Genomic DNA, 20,924 nt, shown 5'->3' on the forward strand with positions numbered 1-20,924 from the left:
AATATTGAGTATATATCAATGCAATTCCCTTATCAGTTTTGCTGGTCTTGGTTGAAGGGGGAATGCCAATCTAGACACTGGGAGCAGTCCCTTTCTTTTATTGAAATGCCTAAGGAATCCCTAGCATCAATCTAGACCGACTTCATGTTAGATTTTGCGCTAGCATGTGGTTACTACCGAACAAAGGTGTAGCAGACATTTTAATACCAACCAAAAGACAAAGAAAAGTTGATGATGGAAATTGCAATTATAAATAGAAAATGCTGTAAATAGTCAGCAGATTGGGCACCATTTATGGAGAGAGAACAAATAAACAGTCATTGATCTGGAACATGGATCCTATTTCTCTCTTCACAAATGCCTCTTGATCAGCTCTTATTATCAGCATTTTCTGCCTTTATTCTAGTACTGAATTGCCAGGTGTTGGTATGAAAAGAGAGCAGTGAGCTGGCTGAGCAATAAAATTGGAGTTGTAGTGTCTTAAGACAGTTGCAAACTCCAAGGCACTGTTTATTTCAAGCACAGAGGGTGTGCATTTGCCGTTTGATCATTTAACAAGATGAAGCAGAGAGTTGTTGAACATGCTGCAGATGAATCCTGTTTTCTGTTACACCACGGAAAAGCTGTGGTTTAGCCGAAATTTAACTGTTAGAACATTTGAATGCTGCAACATATAGATTGTAAACGCTTCTTCCTATTGCTTTTTAAACTGAAACAATCTATTAGAGCAAAATATGATTTTGTTTGTATAGATAGTGTCATTCATAGGAATCTAAATGCAGAACAAGCACTAGATTTGTTCTTCCATTAAAAACTTGTTTTTTACTTCAGTCCTATGGCTTGAAAGTTCCCTTCTTCAAAACTATTTGCCTTTAACATAAAATAAGTTCAATGTAATGAAATTGATCAGGACAGTGATGCTCAGACATTGAAGTGTGATTCGGAGAACTGAACATGTGAATGATTTTAAGAAACACATTTTAAAGTACCAACAAATGAGAAACACTGGAATTACTCACTTATTTACATTACAACCTTCTTGTATGAGAAATGCCTTGGGGTGTTCTAGTGGGATAGCTGTACAAAAATACAGATCTTTCTTAGAGACAGCCTATCCTATAAAAAAAATATTTTAAGTTGCTACGGTTGGTGAAATTTCACTGTTATGGACACAAAACATGCATGAATGGACTTACCAACCCTGCCTGACTATTTTTCTTAATGCAAGTTGCCAGAAAGGGGCAGCGTATGATAGGGACTGATCATCTATCATCTCCAATTAAATTTTCTCTCATCATTCTAGATTTTAGTCAAGTCCAATGCACAGTATAGATTCGCATTGCAATCTATACCATGGGAATGTCTGAAATTCAAAGGGTCAAAGTCATAGCACAGAAATAGGCCTTTCGGTCCAACTTGTCATTGCCAACCAAGATGCCCCATCTACGCTAATCCCACCTGCCCGTGTTTAGCCCATATCCTTCTAAACCTTTTGTGTTTATATAGCATTGCAAAAGGAGAATTTAGATTGTTAGTAGGTTGAAGTTAAGCCTTTATCTGTTTAATGGCACTGAGCATGACAGAGTATCAATTTTGTCTTTAAATCAATAGGTTGTGATTCAAATCCTACTCAAGTGGCTAAAGTTTAAAGTTTAGAGATGCAGCATGCAAAAAGGTCCATCGGCCCACCTAGTCCACACTGACCATTGATCACCCGTCCACACTAGTTCTATGTTATCCCACTTTAGCATCCATTCCCTACACACCAGTGGTGATTTACAGAAACCAATTAACCTACAAACCCAGACATCTTTGGGATGTGGGAGGAAACCAAAGCACTCAGAGGAAACGCATGCAGTAACAGTGAGAATGTGCAAACTCCACACAGACGTCATCCAAGGTTCGAACCCAGGTCTCTGGCGTTGTGAGGCAGCAGCTCTACCTGGTGCACCACTGTGCTGCCACTAACGTGACTCTTCTTTGTGATCCTCCACTGTCAGGGGTGTAATCTTCCTAGATGAGTCATCAACAAAAAGCCTCAACTCTCCTTTCAAGGGAACACAGATATCATGATTACTATGGGATGAATACCTCGAGTGGGAGGGGATGTGAGGTGCACATTGAATATTAAACCACAAAACCGCAATGAATCTGATTAATCGGTTCAATGGTGCTTTATTGTCACTTGTGTGAAGTGCAAACGCACAATTAGATTATTTTCTTACAAATAGTCCAGTAGGGTATCAACATACCACCCCCAATTAGCAGTTGTACTGAAATAGTCTATTGAGCCGGCATGCATGAGGCACCATGTTTGGCGCCATTGTCCAAGTTCAAACCGCCACATGCTCCGCACGATGGGTTCAGGGAATTTAATGTTTGGAAATATTACTTACACTGCGGTGCCACTGTCAAACTGACTTGGTTTGATATGACACTCTGACCACAACAGGAGGTATCGTTTGAAGTTGTTTTGGGGGATTTTGACACAGATTGCTTATCTGAAGGTCACAGCCTCTCACCCTTTTGTTAATGCTGTTGCTACATTGCCACACCTCATTTCCTCGACTTATTTACCTTATCATATTTTACGACGCAAGCTGCTTAAATTAAAGTCTCATTACGCTTCTTTGTGGAGAAATCAAGGCTATCAAGACTAGAACTAGGGGACATAGTTGCAGAATAAGGGGGGGCTCTTTTAAAACTGAGATGAGGAAGAACTTCTTCACCCAGAGGGTGGTTAATTTATGGAATTCACTGCCCCAGGGAGCAGTGGAAGCAGAAACGTTAAATATATTTAAGTCTAAAATAGATGTTTTTTTAGCTGCCAAGGGGATAAGGGGCTACGGGGAGAGGGCAGGGATATGGACCTAGGTATGGTTAGTATAGTAAGACCTGAGTGATCTCCTGGACAAGTGTCGATCGCCTGGATTGGGGTCGGAGAGGAATTTCCCGGATTTTTTTCCCGAATTGGACCTGGGTTTTTATCCGGTTTTTTGCCTCCCCCAGGAGATCACGCGGTTCTTGGGGTGGAGAGGGGTGATAGCGGTATAAAGGGGAGGGTAGTGTCTTGTGTTCTGTGTCTTGTGTCTACTGTTTGTGGGTAAGTGTGTCTGTTTAGTGTTCAGCCATGAGCGAATGGCGGTGCGGGCTCGACGGACCTGGTGGTCCACTCTCGCACCTACTTTCTATGTTTCTATGTTTCTATGTTTCTATTATATCTTAGTGACAATGATCTGAGGTTGATTTATTGGACCATGCTGTGTGGTAACAGGTCCTGTGGTTTCACTCGTGTACTCTTTGGTAATTACTGCATGAATTTGCAGAAATAAAAGAATGCAACATCTGTTACCTTCCCCTTGTCAAACCTCTCTTGGTCACCTCTTCAACAAATCTAATTTGTGAGATGTGATTTCCCACACACAAAGCCAGCCAGACTATCTCCAATGAATCCATGCCTTCACAAGTCCATATGGATCCTGTCCCTCAGAATTCCGTTTCAAAACATACGAACTCATGTAATTCTTTTGAACAATACAGCTTGGAAACAGGTCCATCGACCCACCAAGTCCAAGGCGATCATCGATCTCCCGTTCATACTGGTTCTATGTTAACCCATTTTTGCATCCACTCCCTGCACCATAAGGGCAGTTTGCAAAGGCCAATTAACCAACAAACCAGCGCGTCTTTAGTATGTGGGAGGAAACTGGGACAACGTGAGGGCAATAGGTGCAGGAGTAGAGGCCGTTTGGCCCTTCGAGCCAGCACCGCCATTCAATGTGATCATGGCTGATCATCCACAATCAGTACCCCATTCCTGCCTTTTCCCCATACCCCCTGACTCCGCTATCTTTAAGAGCCCTATCCAGCTCTCTCTTGAAAGCATCCAGAGAACCGGCCTCCACCGCCCTCTGAGGCAGAGAGTTCCATACTCACAACTCTCTGTGAGAAAAAGTGCTTCCTCGTCTCCTTTCTAAATGGCTTACCCCTTATTCTTAAACTGTGGCCCCTGGTTCTGGACTCCCCCAACATCGGAAACATGTTTCCTGCCTCTAGTGCGTCCAAACCCTTAACAATCTTATATGTTTCAATAAGATCACCTCTCATCCTTCTAAACTCCAGATTGTACAAGCCCAGCTGCTACATTCTCTCAGCATATTGACAGTCCCGCCATCCCAGGAATTAACCTTGTAAACCTACGCTGCACCCCCTCAATAGCAAGAATGTCCTTCCTCAAATTAGGGGACCAAAACTGCACACAATACTCCAGGTGTGGTTTCACTAGGGCTCTGTACAACTGCAGAAGGACCTCTTTGCTCCTATACTCGACTCCTCGTGTTATAAAGGCCAACATGCCATTCATTTTCATCACTGCCTGCTGTACCTGCATGCTTACTTTCATAGACTGATGAACAAGGACCCCCCAGATCCCGTTGTACTCCCCCTTTTCCCACACAGGCACGGGGAACTTGCAAACTTCGCACAGACAGCACCAGGCATCAGTGTTGAACCAATGTCTCTGGTGCTGCAAGGCAGCAACTGTACCAACTGTACCAGATGTGCTGACCTTAAGATCTGTAGTTCTCAGGCTTCTCCTTGCCGCCTTTCTTAAATAGAGGCACAGCATCAGCCACCCCCCAGTTCTCTATCACATCACCCGTGGCCATGGATAATACAACTATCTCTGCCAACACTCAGCAATTAGTTCCCTAGTTTCCCACAATGTTGTAGGATACACTTGGTCAGGTCTTGGGGATTTATCAATCGTAGTTTATTTTAAGACATACATCACTCCCTCTTCTGCAATATGAACTCTGTTCAAGACATCATTATTAACATTGTGTGTGTGCGTGCATGTGCGTGCGTGTGTGTGTGTGTGTGTGCGTGCGCGCGCGTGTGTGTCATGTGTATTTCCAAACCTATTTTATTTGCGGCATTCACACTTTAAGAAATATATAAAGCACTATCCCAAGTCTATCCCCCACCACCGCCACTGCTCACCTCCCCCCTATCCCACCCCCCACCCTCCCCCACTGCCCTCATTTCCATCTATCCCCCACTCCCTATCTCCCACACTGCCCCCTCCTCTCTCTCGATTCCCCCTGCTCCCCCACTCTTCCTCCTCACCTCACACACTTTCCTCCCTCTCCCTCCCTACCCCCTCCTCTCCCTCAATCTCCCCCACTCTCCCTCCTCACCTCCCCAGAATCTCAAGGGTCCTGCTCCTCCCTCCTTGCGGGCCTGGAGCAGCAGTGCCGCTGCCCCCAGAGCCAGCCTCGGCACCCAGGCCCCGGAACCTCGGCGCGGCCTCTCCACCCCCGGACTCCGCCGCGCAGACCCGGAGCAGCAGCAGCGCCACAAACCCAGACCCAGCCTCAGCACCAAGGCCCCGGATCCCCCGTGGGACGGGAGCAGCGCCATTGTGTCCATGAGGCAAGGAAAAAAGGTTGGCGGTCTGAAATTGTGCAAAGGCCGCGCTGAGGACCCGTGGGGTGTCCTTTGTGATGTCAGTCAAGTAAAGACGGCAAGAGGGGGCGAGGCTAGTGGGGGCGCTGTTTTAAATGTTTTTAAGTTAAAAATATGAATAACGTGAAATATAACATCAATCTGAACTAAACTTGATACACCAGACCCCAGAACAATTGTGAGTAAGGTGGTGCAAAAATTGTAGTGTTATTGTGTACTGTTTTGGCATAGTTCCGGGATCACACATGCAAGCACGCACGGCCTGGTCCCCAACACAATATTCCACCACTCACCCATAGCCCCCACGGGAGGCCTGGTCCCCCAACGCAACCCGTTCCCCAATGCAATATTCCACCACTCACCTGTTCCCCCAATGCCAGACGTTCCCCCAACGCAATAATCCAGCACTCACCCATAGCCCCCAAGGCGACTAATTTCCCCTTATTCTCCCTCCCTCATTAAACTTATTAAAAAATCCTTGCTGCCAGGAATATTTTTTAATAAATGGATTGCAACATTGTAGCTTGCAATTGCACTTGCTAGGGCTGGCAGGACCTGGGATAGCAACATTGTAGCGAGCAGGGCTACAATCCCATTGTCACATCATAGTTGTAAGTGCCAGTGCAGAGGGAAGGGAAAAAATCCGCACATTGAGGTTTTGTAAATTAAAACATGTGTATAACTTGTGAAATATAACATCAATCTGAACGAAACTTGATACAAACCACCACATGACCATTGTGAGTAAGGTGGTTCAAAAAATTGTAGCACTATCATGTACCGTTTTGGCGCAATTTGACGACATCACCGAATCAGAGATCGCAAACACGCACACAGACATAGAAACAACCAAGTTGAGAGTTTTAGTAATATATAAATAGTTAAATAGATTTATGAGAGTGAAAAATAGATTGATAAAAATTATGAGAAGAATGAGGGTCTTTAGTTATGTGGATAGACTGGTGTTTTCCTTTCGAACAGAAGAGGAATCAGATAGTTACTTTAAAACACAAAGGAAATTAACAGTTGAAAGAGGAAGTACAAAATAACAGAGGTTGTAGAATGAATGTGACTGATAAAGTAGTCAAATGACCCAGGAGGAAAACCGTTAGTGGTTATGGTCTTGAATACATTGCAAGTGGAAACAGATCCAATTCAAAAAGGAGCTGGGTGATGATTTGAAAGGAAAGGGCTATGGGGAGAGGTTGAGTTTGTGAGATTAACTCAACTGTTCTTACAGAGAGCCAGTATCAAACGGATGTAGAGAATGGCTTCATTGGTGCTGTAACTTTCCTCATTCTATGACACTTCTGGGAAGTACATTAGTTTAGAAATCACTAGAAATATACTATTTTTTGGGGAAATAGGCACAATTACTCTGAAATAGTCCAGCTGACTGAGATTGCTACTTGCCCTTGCGTGTCACAGCTGGTGATGAACTTGTCTTTCTTTCCCGCAGACGTCAGTGACCATAATGGTGCAACCAGGGAGAGCAGCCAGCATCAGCCACAGCAATCTTGCGTGACTGAGTCCGGTGAAAGTGAGTCACAGCCCATAGTTCCTCAACCAGGGCAGTCTTTGCCGTACACTGAAGTCCTGCCTCGTAAACCCCAGAATGTCCTTGAGGAGGATGTAACCATACTGCAGGATGCTCAGATTTCTCTCCTGGCCTCCAGTTATACCAGCCTGGAGGAGCCGGTTCTGAAAGGCATCCAAAAGCTGGAGCACAACATGAACAATGTGATCCTGGAGGTCTCAAGCACCCTGACTGCCCTCAATTACACCCTGGGGCAGATTCTACATTCTACTGACAACAACCATAGTAGCAGCATCCATGATCCATCACAAGGGCAGCTTTAAGTTCTTAGATAGAACAAGAATTACCCAACTACCTCAACATTTCTTAGAGTCACAGAACACTGACGTGCAAACCATTTCCCTCGGCTTTTTCTTTCACATTCATCCAACATGTTGCTCTCTTAATTTCTGAGATTTTGTCTTTGCAATATTCTTTCTTCACAGCTTCCAAAGGAAAATAAATCCAGGTTTAATTGCTGTATCGTATCTAGTTTCTATGTGCCTTTCTGACCACTTCCAGTGGAACAATCTCAACTGAATAAAAGGAAGAAAAGGGGATACCTCTATTCTGTGGACTGAGACACATAGTTGCTGTGAAGGGTGGAGAACTGTGCTCGGTTTCTGAATTGTGCAAAAAGAAATTATCTTGGAATCTATGATCCATATTTTGAGGACACAGGGCTTCATAGTGTTGTATTCCCATAATCTTGAATCCCAACACCATCCCGGCACAGTGGCGCAGCGGTAGAGTTGCTGCCTCACAGGGCCAGAAACCCGGGTTTGATCCTGAATAGGGATGCTGTCTGTACAGAGTTTATTCGTTCTGCCCATGACTGAGTGGGTTTTCTCTGGAACTCCGGTTTCCTCCCACACTCCAAAGAGGTACAGGTTTGAAGTTAATTTGGCTGCGGTAAAAATTATAAATTGTCCCTAGTGTGTACGATAGCGCGAGTGTACGGCATCGCTGGTCGGTCAGGACTCGGTGGGCCAAAGGGCCTGTTTCCACACTAAACTAAACCAAACCAAACCAGGTAGTTACTTGTCATCTACTCAAATCTCTAAGTGTGGTATAGGTTGACCAAAATATATGTGCACCTCCATCAACCTCGTCTGCTATATTTGGTGCTCTCCATGTGGCCTGTTCCACATTAGTGAGACCAAACACAGTCTTAATGACTGGTTTACAGAGCAACTGCTTTGTCCGTAATGGTCGCCCCAAGCACCCAGTTGCATGCCATTTCAACTCCCCTTTACATTCCCATACCAAGTTACCATCCTTTGCATACTCCATTGCCTGCATGAACTGGAACATCATCTCATGTTGATATTTTACCTTTTCACTCTCAGTCCTGATGGCAGGCTCTTGACATGAAACTTTGTCAACATTTTCCTCCCTCACCACCCACCCACCAGATGCTGCTCGACTCATTTCTGCTTCAGATTCCGGCATTTGCATAATCATGTTTCTGTAGTTCACTGTGGTATCTTCCCTTTCTATTGTCAAAAACCCCAGAAACATATTTCCGACAATTATATTATGCACAGTGGCATAATGGCTCAGCGTGTAGTACTGCTGCCTCACAGCTCCAATGACTTAAATTCAATCTTGAGCCCTGCTGCTGCCTACGTGGAGTTTTTTTGCATTCTCCCTAAGATGTTGTATGTTTCCATTGGGTTTCCTCCCAAAAATATGCTGGTTGTTAGATTAATTGACTACAATAATGTTCCTGAGGTACAATTAGGTGGAGAGAGAATCATGGTGTTTTTAATGGGCATGTTTGAGAGAACTATGAATAGGAAAGTATATGGGGGATGAGATTAATGCGATTGTGCTGAGAGCTAGCACAGACTCTTCTTAAGTCAAGAGAAACTGACAAATGTGCAGGGTACTTTGCCTCACCATTGTCTGTTTTTGCACGCCAGCACTGGGAAGGCCGATACTGTGGAAATTATTTTGTGTAATTCATTTTTTTGAGCTTAGAGAAATTAATTTATTCAAAAATGCAGAATCAATAAAACACTAGCTTGGTTGCAGATTTGCCAAGCAATGGTGAAATTACACACAGAAATGTAGTGGTGTCAAATGATGTGTGGGGCACATTTTGACATTTTCATTGCTTGAACAAAATTCATTTTTGCCTTCATGTGAGATCAGAAGCATCACTGTGCTTGAAATAGGCCTCACCTGCTATGCAACTTAAGATGGACCAATTTAATCAGGTCTGTAACATTGACAATAGACAATAGACAATTGGTGCAGGAGTAGGCCATTTGGCCCTTTGAGCCAGCACCGCCATTCAATGTGATCATGGCCGATCAATCCCAATCAGTACCCCGTTCCTGCCTTCTCTCCATATCCCCTGATTCTGCTATTTTTAAGAGCCCTATCTAGCTCTTTCTTGAAAGCATCCAGAGAACCGGCCTCCACCGCCCTCTGAGGCAGAGAATTCCACAGACTCACCACTCTCTGTGAGAAAAAGTGTTTCCTCGTCTCCGTTCTAAATGGCTTACCACTTGGTCTTAAACTGGCCCCTGGTTCTGGACTCCCCCAACATCGGGAACATGTTTCCTGCCTCTAGCGTGTCCAAGCCCTTAACAATCTTATATGTTTCAAATGAGATACCCTCTCATCCTTCTAAACTTCAGAGTGTACAAGCCGAGTACTTACCTTTCACTTCAGACGAGGACAACCAGACTCCAGGCTGAATGTTACACAGAATACCCCGTCAGCCAATCACTCCCCCTCCTTGGATATTCCAATTTGATACTTGATGCTTTAATCTGAATCAAAATTCACTAACCTTCCCAGCCTCTCTCAACGTCAGCTACTGACCCACTGACCCTTCTTCCTACTCAAATCCTCTTCTTGATCCATGACGCACTGGGATAAATTTTCTAGCTCTACAAAGTTAGAAGAATCATGATAGTTTGTGCAGCTTTCCACATTGAATAATTAAAAACTAGAGATTCCTGTTTAAGAATAAGATGTTGGCCATTTGAGATTTTTTTTCTTTTAGTTGACAATCTATGGACCTCTTTTCAAAGTGATAGAAACAAAGTCTTTGATTACCTAAGAGTAGACAATTCTTAATGATCAAGGGGATGAATGATTACTGACGGTCAGTGAGAATTACATTGAAGATGCCATCAGATCATCCATGATTTTATTAATTGGCATGGCTGGTCTGAGGAGCCAAGTAGCGATTCTGCCCCAAATTCAGTCTATTCCCGACACCATTCCGAACTTGACATGCCTTGGAAGTCCTGCTATGAATTCTGCTTAAAACACTGCACCTTGCCTGTTCCGCAGTTTCTTTGTCAGTGATCCTTTAGTCAGACTTGTGGCATTCAACCTGGAATAGAAAAGGGCTCTGAAGGAGGGTCAACACCCAAAACGTCACCCATTCCTTCTATGCGGAGATGCTGCCTGTCCCGTTGAATTACTCCAGCATTTTGTGTCTATCTCCTGTAAAATAGAAAGGTCTCTTCATGAAAGATTTGAAACATGGAAAGGTAACAAAGGAAAACAAACAGCAACATCACAAATATATTTGTGAAGATTTCTTATCCTGGATGTTTTTGCAAGAAACAATGAAATAAACAAGCTCAATTGATCCCTGGCTCAGTTCCTCAGACACCCGCTGCCTCAAACTCTCCCTGCAAGATTCCTGTTCCTTCTTGAACACTCTCCCCGCAAGATACTTGGTAGTGTTGAGAAATTTGGAGAGTTACAATCTGCTGTCATTTGTTAAATATTTGCATCTTGCATCCTCCAGTTTCCCCCTCATCTAAGGCATTGTCTGTATGGAGTTTGCACATTCTCCCTATGACTGTGGGTTTTTTCTAGGCTGCTACTACATCTTAGACAGGCGGGTTGGGAGGTTATAATGAAATAAATATCAATAACTTCTGGGTCTGGGTTTGGTTTCAAGACCCAGTTGGTTAATCCTGAAAGATTGACATCTTTATATGTAGTCTAGTTTAGTCCAGTGGAATACATAGGAAATGCTTGAAAAAATAAAATTACCTTGTTTTAATAACACCTTACACAACCACAGGATTTTCTATACCACTGTAGCAAACATAGTACTTTAATATAGTCTCCTGTGTCTCCAAACATTTCAATTATAATTGCTAATTGTTTGCTGGGCCTGAATGTCAATTTTTTACTTCACGCACTAGGACCCCGCCCCACCAACCCCCACCCCAGATCCCATTCCACCACAACATTTTGTATTGGGCTTTGAGAAATACAGGTCCTCCCTAGGGTTCATTTTGGAGAATTGTTTGTAACCTGAACCGTTCGCAAGTCAGAAATGCAGTATATTTGAATAAAAACATTGCCCAACTGCGGGCAACGTCTAGAAAAGCCAGTGCATCTAACTCAACCATTCAGATATTGCCACAACCCCGAGTTCCCCAACCCCAGAAGATTTCTACAGCCTCGAGACAGCCGGCAAATCCATCCCACAGGTGTCCCAAGCACTCGTTTGCGTGTACGGGCTGCACTTATGTCGGGCTTTTGTAACCAGACAGGGTTGGGAAATGTCATGATATGCATTTTATTCTGTTTGTGAGAAAGCTGTGTCGGCACTAAACATGCCCAATGTTTTTTTTTTATGGCCATTACGCGGTGCTACGTCAGCAGATTTTAAAAAAATCTTGTTCAGTGTTTCAACACATGTGAGCGGAAGGCAATTCTCCAGACTTTCACATTGCTCAATCATTTTCTACTCATTTGCAGCTGCTGAGCATCACATGGAAAACCAGCATTTATTATCCCTCCCTAAATGCCCTGGAGTAGTTGAGGTTGAGAAGCTACTGTCTTGAATCACCACAATCTTTCTGGTGATGATACTTCTGTACACTATTGGGTAGGAAATTCCAGGATTTAGGCCCTGTGTTGATGAATCTCTGGCCTTGCGTTTCCCAGTCAGGATGCTGTGTGATTTGAAGGGGGAAACTTGCATGCATCTGCTAACCTTGCCTTTCTTGGCAGTAGAGGCTGCAGCTTTGGGATGTGCAGTTGGAGTAGTGTGGATAGTTATAAATGACACACATTGCTCCAGCGTGTTATGTGGTCTGTTGGGTTTCTTGGCCTAGATGAAGTGAAGTTTTTTCATCATTGTTGCAGATGCACTCATCCATTGCACTTGTACCTTGTAGATCAAGGTAAAGGTCTTGGTTCTTGGTTGTCCTGGAGGTGGTGGAGGGAGGACTTAAGCCAGAAAGGGTTATTGGGAAGAAAGAGCTACTTTAAATTTAGTTGCATCTGGTTGGGTAACTATAGTAGAGTGGAGATTATTCCATGCTTTAATTGTGCTGGGGAAGAACGAATTGCTGTACATATCTGTCTTTGTAGCTGGGATCACAAATTGGATCGAATGCCGTCGTCTGCTCTTAATTGGTTTGGGTTTGGTGGTCTTGTGGTGTCAGGAGGTGAACTCACTTTGCCACAGGACATCCAGCCTCTGATGTAATCATGCAACCGCTGTATTTATGTTGTATTTGGTCAGTGGTGACCTTTGTATATTGATCATGGGGTAGATAGTAATGCCCTTGAACATCAAGAGTAGATGGTTTGATACTTTCTTGTTGAATATGGTCATTTACTGGCACATTTGAGGGCCCAATATTACCTGCCATTTATCAGTTCATGCCTGAATGTGGCCTAGGTCTGGCAATCACATTTGGGTTGATACATTTGCAGAGGAGTTGCAAATGGGATTGATCATTGTGCAGTCATCAGCGAACATCCCCACTTCTGACGTTATCAAGGAAGTCATTGATATGAAAATAGATAGGCCTGACACATTGACCTGAGGAACACCTACAGTGTCATCCTGGGGCTGAGCGATTGACCATCCATAAACCATTTTCCCTTGTGTGATTTCAACCACTTTCTTTTTGATGCCCATTGGCTTTTAAGTTTTACCAGGAAGCCTTGATGCAAAACCTAGTCAAATGCTGCTTGATATCAAAGATGGTCACTCTCACTTTTCCTCTGAAAGTCGCCTCTTTGGTCCCTTCAGACCAAATCTGCGATAAGGTCTGGAATCACGTTCTGGCCAAACCTAAGTTTAGCAATGGTGAGTAGGTTACCAGTAGCGAATGCCATTTGATTGCACTGTCGACGACAGTTTCGATCACTTTATGAATGAGAGTCAATGGACCTGATAGTAATTAGCTTGACCCAATGGTCTTTACTCCACTTTCCTGCCCAACTTCCATGATCATTGATTCTCCTACAGTTCAAAAATATATCAATCTCAGCCTGAAATTTACTTACTGGCCTAGAAACCATCATCCAACACAAGAATTCCAAAACTTAACCCTTGGAGAGGAATGTTCTCCTCAGTCATAGGTGAGCAACTCTACCTGTGGCTATACTTGCATTTCTAGACTCTTGCCCACATGTTAACGAGTCTGCCAAACTCCCACTGAATCTTGTATGTTTCACCATAGATTACACTCTTATTTTAGTTTCTGGTTTATAGAATCATGGAAAGGTAAATGGGGCCACCGAATCCATGTCAACTGCAATGCCATCTATGCTAATCCCATTTCCCTGCACAAGGCCCATGATCCTCTACTCAATGGTACTTTATTGTCACATGCTCCTCAGTACAGTGACTATCCTAATTTGCATCCAGTTTAGTAAAAATCTTATTCTAAATGGGCACAACCATACTCAAATACAAAGGTGTAAGATTAGTAGATTACACTGAGACAATACACAAGAGTCACCTCGATTCCTGCATCATGTACCTTTCACATTCATAGTTTATGCTCAGTTGTTACCCAACCTTTCCGCTAATCAATGTCCCTTAAACAAACTTCTTTGTTTTCTATGACTCCACCAATTTTTGTGTTATCTGCAATCCTGCCCCATTAGTTCACATCCAAGTCATTTAATTTACGTGTATAAACAACAAAGGTCCGAACACCACTCCGTGTAGTAGACAACTTGTTACAGATTTCCAGTCAGAAAAACACCCAGCTATCTCTACTTCTGTCTCCTATCACTCAGCTAGTTTTAGATCTGTTTACCAACACATCTGAGATCCCTGTGTCTTAACTTCCTCGATCAACCTACTTCGTGGACCTTATCTAACCCTAATCCTCACTAAACTCCATATAGACAATATCTACTGCCCAGCCTTCATCAATTTCTTTGGTTAGCTCCTCAAAAAATTCCCCAGAGTTTTAAGACATGATTCACCACTGTAAAAGATCACGCCAACTCCTCCAAATCAGTCCCTGGCTTTTCAAATGAATATAAATTCTGTTCTGCAGAATCTTCTCCAACAACCTACCTACCACTGAAGTAAGTTTTGCTTGCCTATCTCACAAGACTATTGCCCTCATCCATGACTTCTATTGACATATTTGCCTGTATAGATCATTTATGTTCACTTTCAAATTCCTTCATGGCCTCGTGCAATACCTTTGGAGTCTCCTCCAGCTTTACTCACTAACCTTTCCACTTTGCTCTTCCACTCTGGGATATTGTCTGTTTCTATTGTTCTCAGATTTGTGGGCTTTCTCTCAGTCATGAGTCTGTATTCTTGGGAACTCCCTGTTCAGTTGCCTTGCTGCACTCTATCCACGTCCTTGGGTTCCAAAACATTTCTTACTGTTCCAACCTCCACTCAAATTTCTTTCCTCCACTCAGAGTTCTGCGTGATGTTTGTGTCTTAAGAATCACCGAGGAAATGAAAATCCATTACACTGAATGGCATAGAAATTTGCAAACCATTTTGATATGTTTCCCCTTTACTGTAGTGTATTATCCATGGTCTATTAAATAGGTGGTGATGCTTGCACTCTCTAACAAACTGTTTGGTGCCTTTGTTTATATTTACAGGTGATGCCACAACAAAATATTCTCAAATAAATTTTGATTTGGTTCAACAAAATATCAAAGATCTGAATATTCTGGCTGGTGAAGGGGAAGCTGCTGTTGAGCATGTCACAGGAGGAGCTCGGCTAAAGAGACCAGATCCCATACCCCTCACTCTCTTCCAAAATGGGATAGTGATGTTTAATGGTCCATTCAGATCATTCAGCCAGCCTTCAACACAGGTAACACAGGCACCTTAAGCAGTAGGTACCGTGAGCCAAATGCATTAGACTATAGACAATAGACAATAGGTGCAGGAGTAGGCCATTCAGCCATTCAATGTGATCATGGCTGATCATCCCCAATCAGTACCCCATTCCTGCCTTCTCCCCATATCTCCTGACTCCGCTATTTTTAAGAGCCCTATCTAGCTCTCTCTTTAAAGCATCCAGAGAACCTGCCCCCACCGCCCTCTGAGGCAGAGAATTCCACAGTCTCACCACTCTCTGTGAGAAAAAGTGTTTCCTTGTATCCGTTCTAAATGGCTTACTCCTTATTCTTAAACTGTGGCCCCTGGTTCTGGACTCCCCCAACATTGGGAACAAGTTTCCTGCCTCTAGCATGTCCAAACCCTTAACAGTCTTATATGTCTCAATGAGATACCCTCTCATCCTTCTAAACTCCAGAGTGAACAAGCCCAGCTGCACCATTCTCTCAGCATATGACAGTCCCGCCATCCCGGGAATTAACCTACGCTGCATTCCCTCAATAGCAAGAATGTCCTTCCTCAAATTAGGGGACCAAATCTGCACACAATACTCCAGGTGTGGTCTCACTAGGGCTCTGTACAACTGCAGAAGGACCTCTTTGCTCCTATATTCGATTCCTCTTGTTATAAAGGCCAACATGCCATTCGCTTTCTTCACTGCCTGCTGTACCTGCATGCTTACTTTCATAGACTGATGTACAAGGACCCCCTTGATGATTGTACATGAGCTAAATGTCGTCCAGTCCTTGTAATTCTATATACAAGGTGTATCTTTATTGAATACACTGGGAGCTCCAGAGAATATGTTGGCTCTTCCATAGATAGAGGATTTAATATTAATTTAGCCATCTTATCCAATCTGAATTCCACAAGGCAATTTTATGTAAACAGATCTCTTATTTTCTAAACTGTTTGATTTTTAGCGTTGTATGCAGGATATCATGGATGGATATTTCCCTTCAGAACTGCAGATCAGATTTCCAAATGGAATTCCAATCAAGGTAAAAGCCTGAAGAAATATTATTGTAAAATATAAGTGTACTTGATGGAGTGGCACCAGAAGCAAAATGAGTTTATTTACTCTTTTAGGCCGTTGTTGCAAGAATGGTTAGTTGGGAACACAGAATATATACAGTAGCATTTTTTACAGCTTTGAGCTATCCTAAAGCATGTTACTGCCAAATAGTTTATGGCCAGCAGTGTGCAATAAATACCAATGTGTTAATCATTAAATAATCTGTTTCAGTGATGATGGTTGAAGATAGTGTTGTGAAGAATGGCAGGAAGGATTCCTGCACAAAATAATGGGCATAAGATCCTTTACATCCAGAGACTGACCTTTTTTGACATTGATGCTGAAAGTACGATTCTAATGCTTCAGCACTTCATTGTTTATTTTTCTCTCTGACTGCTCAGAATTGAGGATGACTTCCATTCCAGCTCTGTGGGTTCTCGGAGTGGCTGATGAGGTCATTGCGGAACTCGCATTCTCTGATAAAATGGGACAGGAAGTGATTAAGAGGATTGTTGGATACTTTGGGTGGTGTACGTGCGCTGCTCTGGTTAGGCTGTGTCCTGCCAACAAATGGCCTTGAGGTTCTCAATCCAATCCTAAATGCCTTCCACATTTTAAATGATTTTAAGCCAGGCCTTTCCATGAGGTTTACATCTTCAAGGAGGGCTTGAGAATAATCTTGACATTTTCCTTTGTCCAGCTAGTAATATTATGGTCTTTCGAATAAGTTACCTGAAATTGGAAAATTAATTTGTTCATAACATTGGTTTGTAGGGATGGACACTATATGTCTTGGAGGAGGGTAGAATTCATTCATTTTCTGGTATAGGCAAGTGGGAAAAGCAGGAGTGTCTCGAATGGCTCAATGTTGAGATTACTGACCAGAGAATACTAGACCTCAGAGAGATTCTGAGGCCAGTTCACTAACCAGATACTACAGATTCTGGTTTATTAGTAGTCATTGGAGAGACCACAATGGATCTGAGTTATCAATGAGCCAGGGCAGTTTTGGGATTGTATGGTTGTTCAGATTAGGAAAGGATCAGATTATGAGGGGAAAAAAGACACAGGCAGGCAGCCTGAAACACTGAATTACTCAGCACTTTGTCTTTTTTATAAACCAGCATCTGCAGTCTAAGGAAGGGTCTCTACCCAAGAACAGTCTAGAGCAGGGTCCTGACCCTTCTTTAGATAACAGAAGCTGGTTCTCCAGAGATGCTGCCTGACCCACTGAGTTACTCCAGCACTTCGTGCCTTCTTTTTTGTAAACCAGCATCTGCAGTTCCTTGTGCCTCCATGAGATTATGGGATCTGCCAGAAGGTACGATTGGCAGCTGTGTGTTCCTGATGAGCTGTGTAATTTATGTTAATAATAGACTGTGATTGATATCTTAAATACAATGAGGCCTTAGTTAACCTACAGTTGTCTTTCTGCTTTGCCGTTTGTCCAGGTGACTGATAAACGGGATGTGATCTTCAGGGATAGACGAGAACGTGTGGAATTCCCTGGTGTGGGACAAAAAGTAGATGGATATCCTGGTTACACAGACTCCAAAGTGCAAGATTTTGAGTTTGTGAAGGAGACGAGTGAAGTTTCAGGTAAGTAGATGACTGCAACTGGAAAACCATTATCCTTTTATTCACTGGAGGCTGGCAATGGGAAAACACCACACTTTGCCTCCTGCCAGGCAACACATTCAATTGTGTTTTCAATGGGCAAGTCTTTTTTTTGACACGCACACCGCAAAAATTTTTTAGTAAGGTTTTCAACAATATCACGGGTTAGTCTGAGCCATTTAAATTCTCATGTTAACTCCCAAATGCCTCCAGATATGCACCAAATTGGGTGAGGTGAAATTCAATTTGGCATGCAATCAACTTAGAACATAATGGACAATAACAAACAGGTTACTGATTACCAGTTATGCCTGTGTGCAAATTGTCACCTGCTCATTACACTCCCTGAATCACTTACACCACCTGTAGCGTTATACTTCCTGTTTGTTATCTGTGTACCTAACATACACACTGCATGAATTTCCCTACCCAGAAAAGTCAATACTTTAAATTGTTTCCAACTAATAAAACGCTAGATCTTGCCACTTTGTCAGCTATCCTTTAAAGTGGCCCTTGTTTGTGCAGCCTCTGTATGGGTTTAGTAAAGACTGATTTAGTGTCTCTGAGAATACAGTCTTTCAGGTGCAGCCCAGAAGGCAGAATTTCTAGTAAAACATCTATAGGCTTTAGAAATTTAGAGAGACAGTGCAGAAACAGGCCCTTTGGCCCACTGAGTCCACGCTAACCATGGATCACCTATGTAACAAAAACAAAAGGTTTATAAAAAAAAATTTGAAAGCCAGGATGTTCAAATGCTCACCAGCAATAGCCGCACAATAGCTGAGGGACAGCAAGTAAAAGAAATGTAGCATGAGATTCTCAAAATAGTACAGCCAAAGGTAGATGTATCTGCAGACGCCACAAGGAGTGGAAAGAAGATGTTAGAGAACCAAGAAATCAAGGAGCACAGATCAGGGCGAGCCGTCCTGCAGTGATGAGGTCTTTAATTCCAATACCAAAAGGATCAGTTGTAAATGGGAAAGGTCCATTATCCACTCGGGAGCAAAGAGAAAGTAGTGGGGTGCAACAGAATGACAAGAAGATGGGAAGCTTTGGGAAAAATCTGATATAATTATTCTGAAATTACTGAACTTAAGATGTTTGGTGGTGGTTGTGGTGGTGATAGTGGTGCAGTAGGTGATGGGCTATAAGTCTTTGATAGTGGAGAAGAGGGCACTGTGGATCGCAGGGTATCTGGCCGAGGGAGGAACACATATCTGCGAAACTAAAGTGTGGTTATGGAGATAACAGGTAGGGGTCAGGAGATGGTTGGTTGGTGAATTTGAGTAGCAGCGTCAGGTTGGGTGGGGGTATTGTTCCAAACATGAATGTGGATGGGTGGGCAAGGTGTTGCCTTTATATGCCCAAGGTTGGACTGCAGGTAATTTATATGCCCAAGGATTGGTCTCAGTGGAGTGGGAAGAATCACAGCTCGTGATGGACGGGATATTTACAGATCGTGAGGATTAGGCTGGGGAAGAACTGCAAGTCTCTGGCTGGGGCAGCAACAGGTCTGAATGAGGCTCTGTAGTTTCCCCCCAACCAACTACTGGCTCAATGGCAGACTGTGGAACAGCATCCCTCTTCCCATCAGAACTGCCCCCCCCCCATCGACTCCTTTAAGTCGAGACTTAAAACTCATCTTTACTCTCAAGTCTTTCTTGACGTCCTCTGAGGGAGGGCTATATGTATGTATTTATGTATGTACTTAATCTATGAACCACTGCTGTATAACGTTAGGACCTCCACCAATGTAAAGCACTTTGACCAACGAGAGTTGTTTTTTAAATGTGCTATGTAACTAAAAGTGACTTGACTTGACAATGCATGGAAAGTAAATGACACCAAGCTGAAAGGAAGACCACATGAAGGCACATTCATTCCTTAATCTTGTATTTTAGATCAGTACAGTTCTGTTCAATTTACCAGAATTCATGCTAATGTGTTGGTTCATGTCTAACAGGCTGGTTCTGATGTGGGCACAGGTGGTATTTGTTTCAACAAAGCTCAAACCATTCAGATCAACACCTGCACAAGCATTATGGAGTCATGCCGCACAGAAACAGATCCTTTAGCTCATACACAACCATCGAGCATCCCTTTGCACCAATCCCATTTTATTCATACAAAGACCTTGTCAATTCTACCCGTCACGGCCTCCACATTTTATCACTCACCTATGTACATCCAAACGCCTTTGGATGCGGGAGAAAATTGGAGTAGCCGGAGCCAACCCATAGTCACAGAGTGAACATGCAAACTCCCCACAGACAGCACCTGGGAGGGTGGAACCATAGACAGTGGAGCCATGAGGCAGCGGCTTCACTAGCTGTGCCACTTCACCACATCACAGAGAGCACCCCTCTCTCAAGGGGGAGGCAAGGAGATGACAAAGATGGCACAGTATCAGTGTGGGTTGACGGTGGGATTTTGTGGGAGATGAAGGTGGGGCTGCATATCCACAGGATGAATGTAGGATTGAACGGATGCATTATGAAGGATGCTGGGCTCAGGAGACTGTATTATCCATGGACACCTGGCTTCAAGTTAGGCACAGTCTGTGGTACATCCTGTAGGGAGGGTGGGGGGAAAATGCCATCCTTGTAAAACAGATAAAAACCGTGTCCGTCTTGTTTTGAAGGTCAGCAGCTCTCAGTGGAGCAATTTCTGAACAAACTACCCAAGTCTGTCATCCGCTCTGGGAAGGTGCTTGACATCAGGGGAGAGATCAAAGCCCTGCTGCAGGTAACTGGGAGGTGGGGAAAGTCCCTTTCAGCCACTCTGTGCAAAACGGGGTCCGACATGGGAGCAGAATTGTAAAACAGACTCAACAAACTAAAATTAAGAGTCAAGAATGTTTAATTATCATATGTACCAGCAACAGGACAATTAAATGCTTAACAACAATACTTTCACTTGGGCAGCTTACAACCCAGGGGTATGAATGTCGATATCTCTAACTTCAAGTAACCCCTGCATTCCCTCCCTCCCTCCCCCACGTCGCACCAGCTTCTCGTTCTCACCTAGCGAACAACAGCCTGTTTCCTTTATCATCATTACTTTTTTGCATATCTTTCATTCATTTGTTCTATATCTCTCCACATCATCATCTATTCCGCTTGTTTCCCTTTACCCTG

At 43.4% G+C, this 20,924-nt stretch overlaps 1 protein-coding gene across 2 annotated transcripts in view; it reads left to right on the forward strand.

Moving 5' to 3' along the window:
* The window catches only part of ubxn11 (UBX domain protein 11), a 42,598-nt gene that overhangs the window by 12,187 nt on the left and 9,487 nt on the right, over positions 1-20,924 (forward strand). For both annotated transcript variants that reach the window (XM_033045067.1, XM_033045066.1), the window contains exons 8-11: positions 14,912-15,129; positions 16,079-16,156; positions 17,622-17,769; positions 20,429-20,532. In XM_033045067.1, the coding sequence (XP_032900958.1) occupies positions 14,912-15,129; positions 16,079-16,156; positions 17,622-17,769; positions 20,429-20,532 (548 nt within the window). The remainder of the gene's footprint in view (positions 1-14,911; positions 15,130-16,078; positions 16,157-17,621; positions 17,770-20,428; positions 20,533-20,924) is intronic.

The sequence above is a fragment of the Amblyraja radiata genome, chromosome 27, assembly GCF_010909765.2.
Source record: "Amblyraja radiata isolate CabotCenter1 chromosome 27, sAmbRad1.1.pri, whole genome shotgun sequence".
Classification (NCBI taxonomy): domain Eukaryota; kingdom Metazoa; phylum Chordata; class Chondrichthyes; order Rajiformes; family Rajidae; genus Amblyraja; species Amblyraja radiata.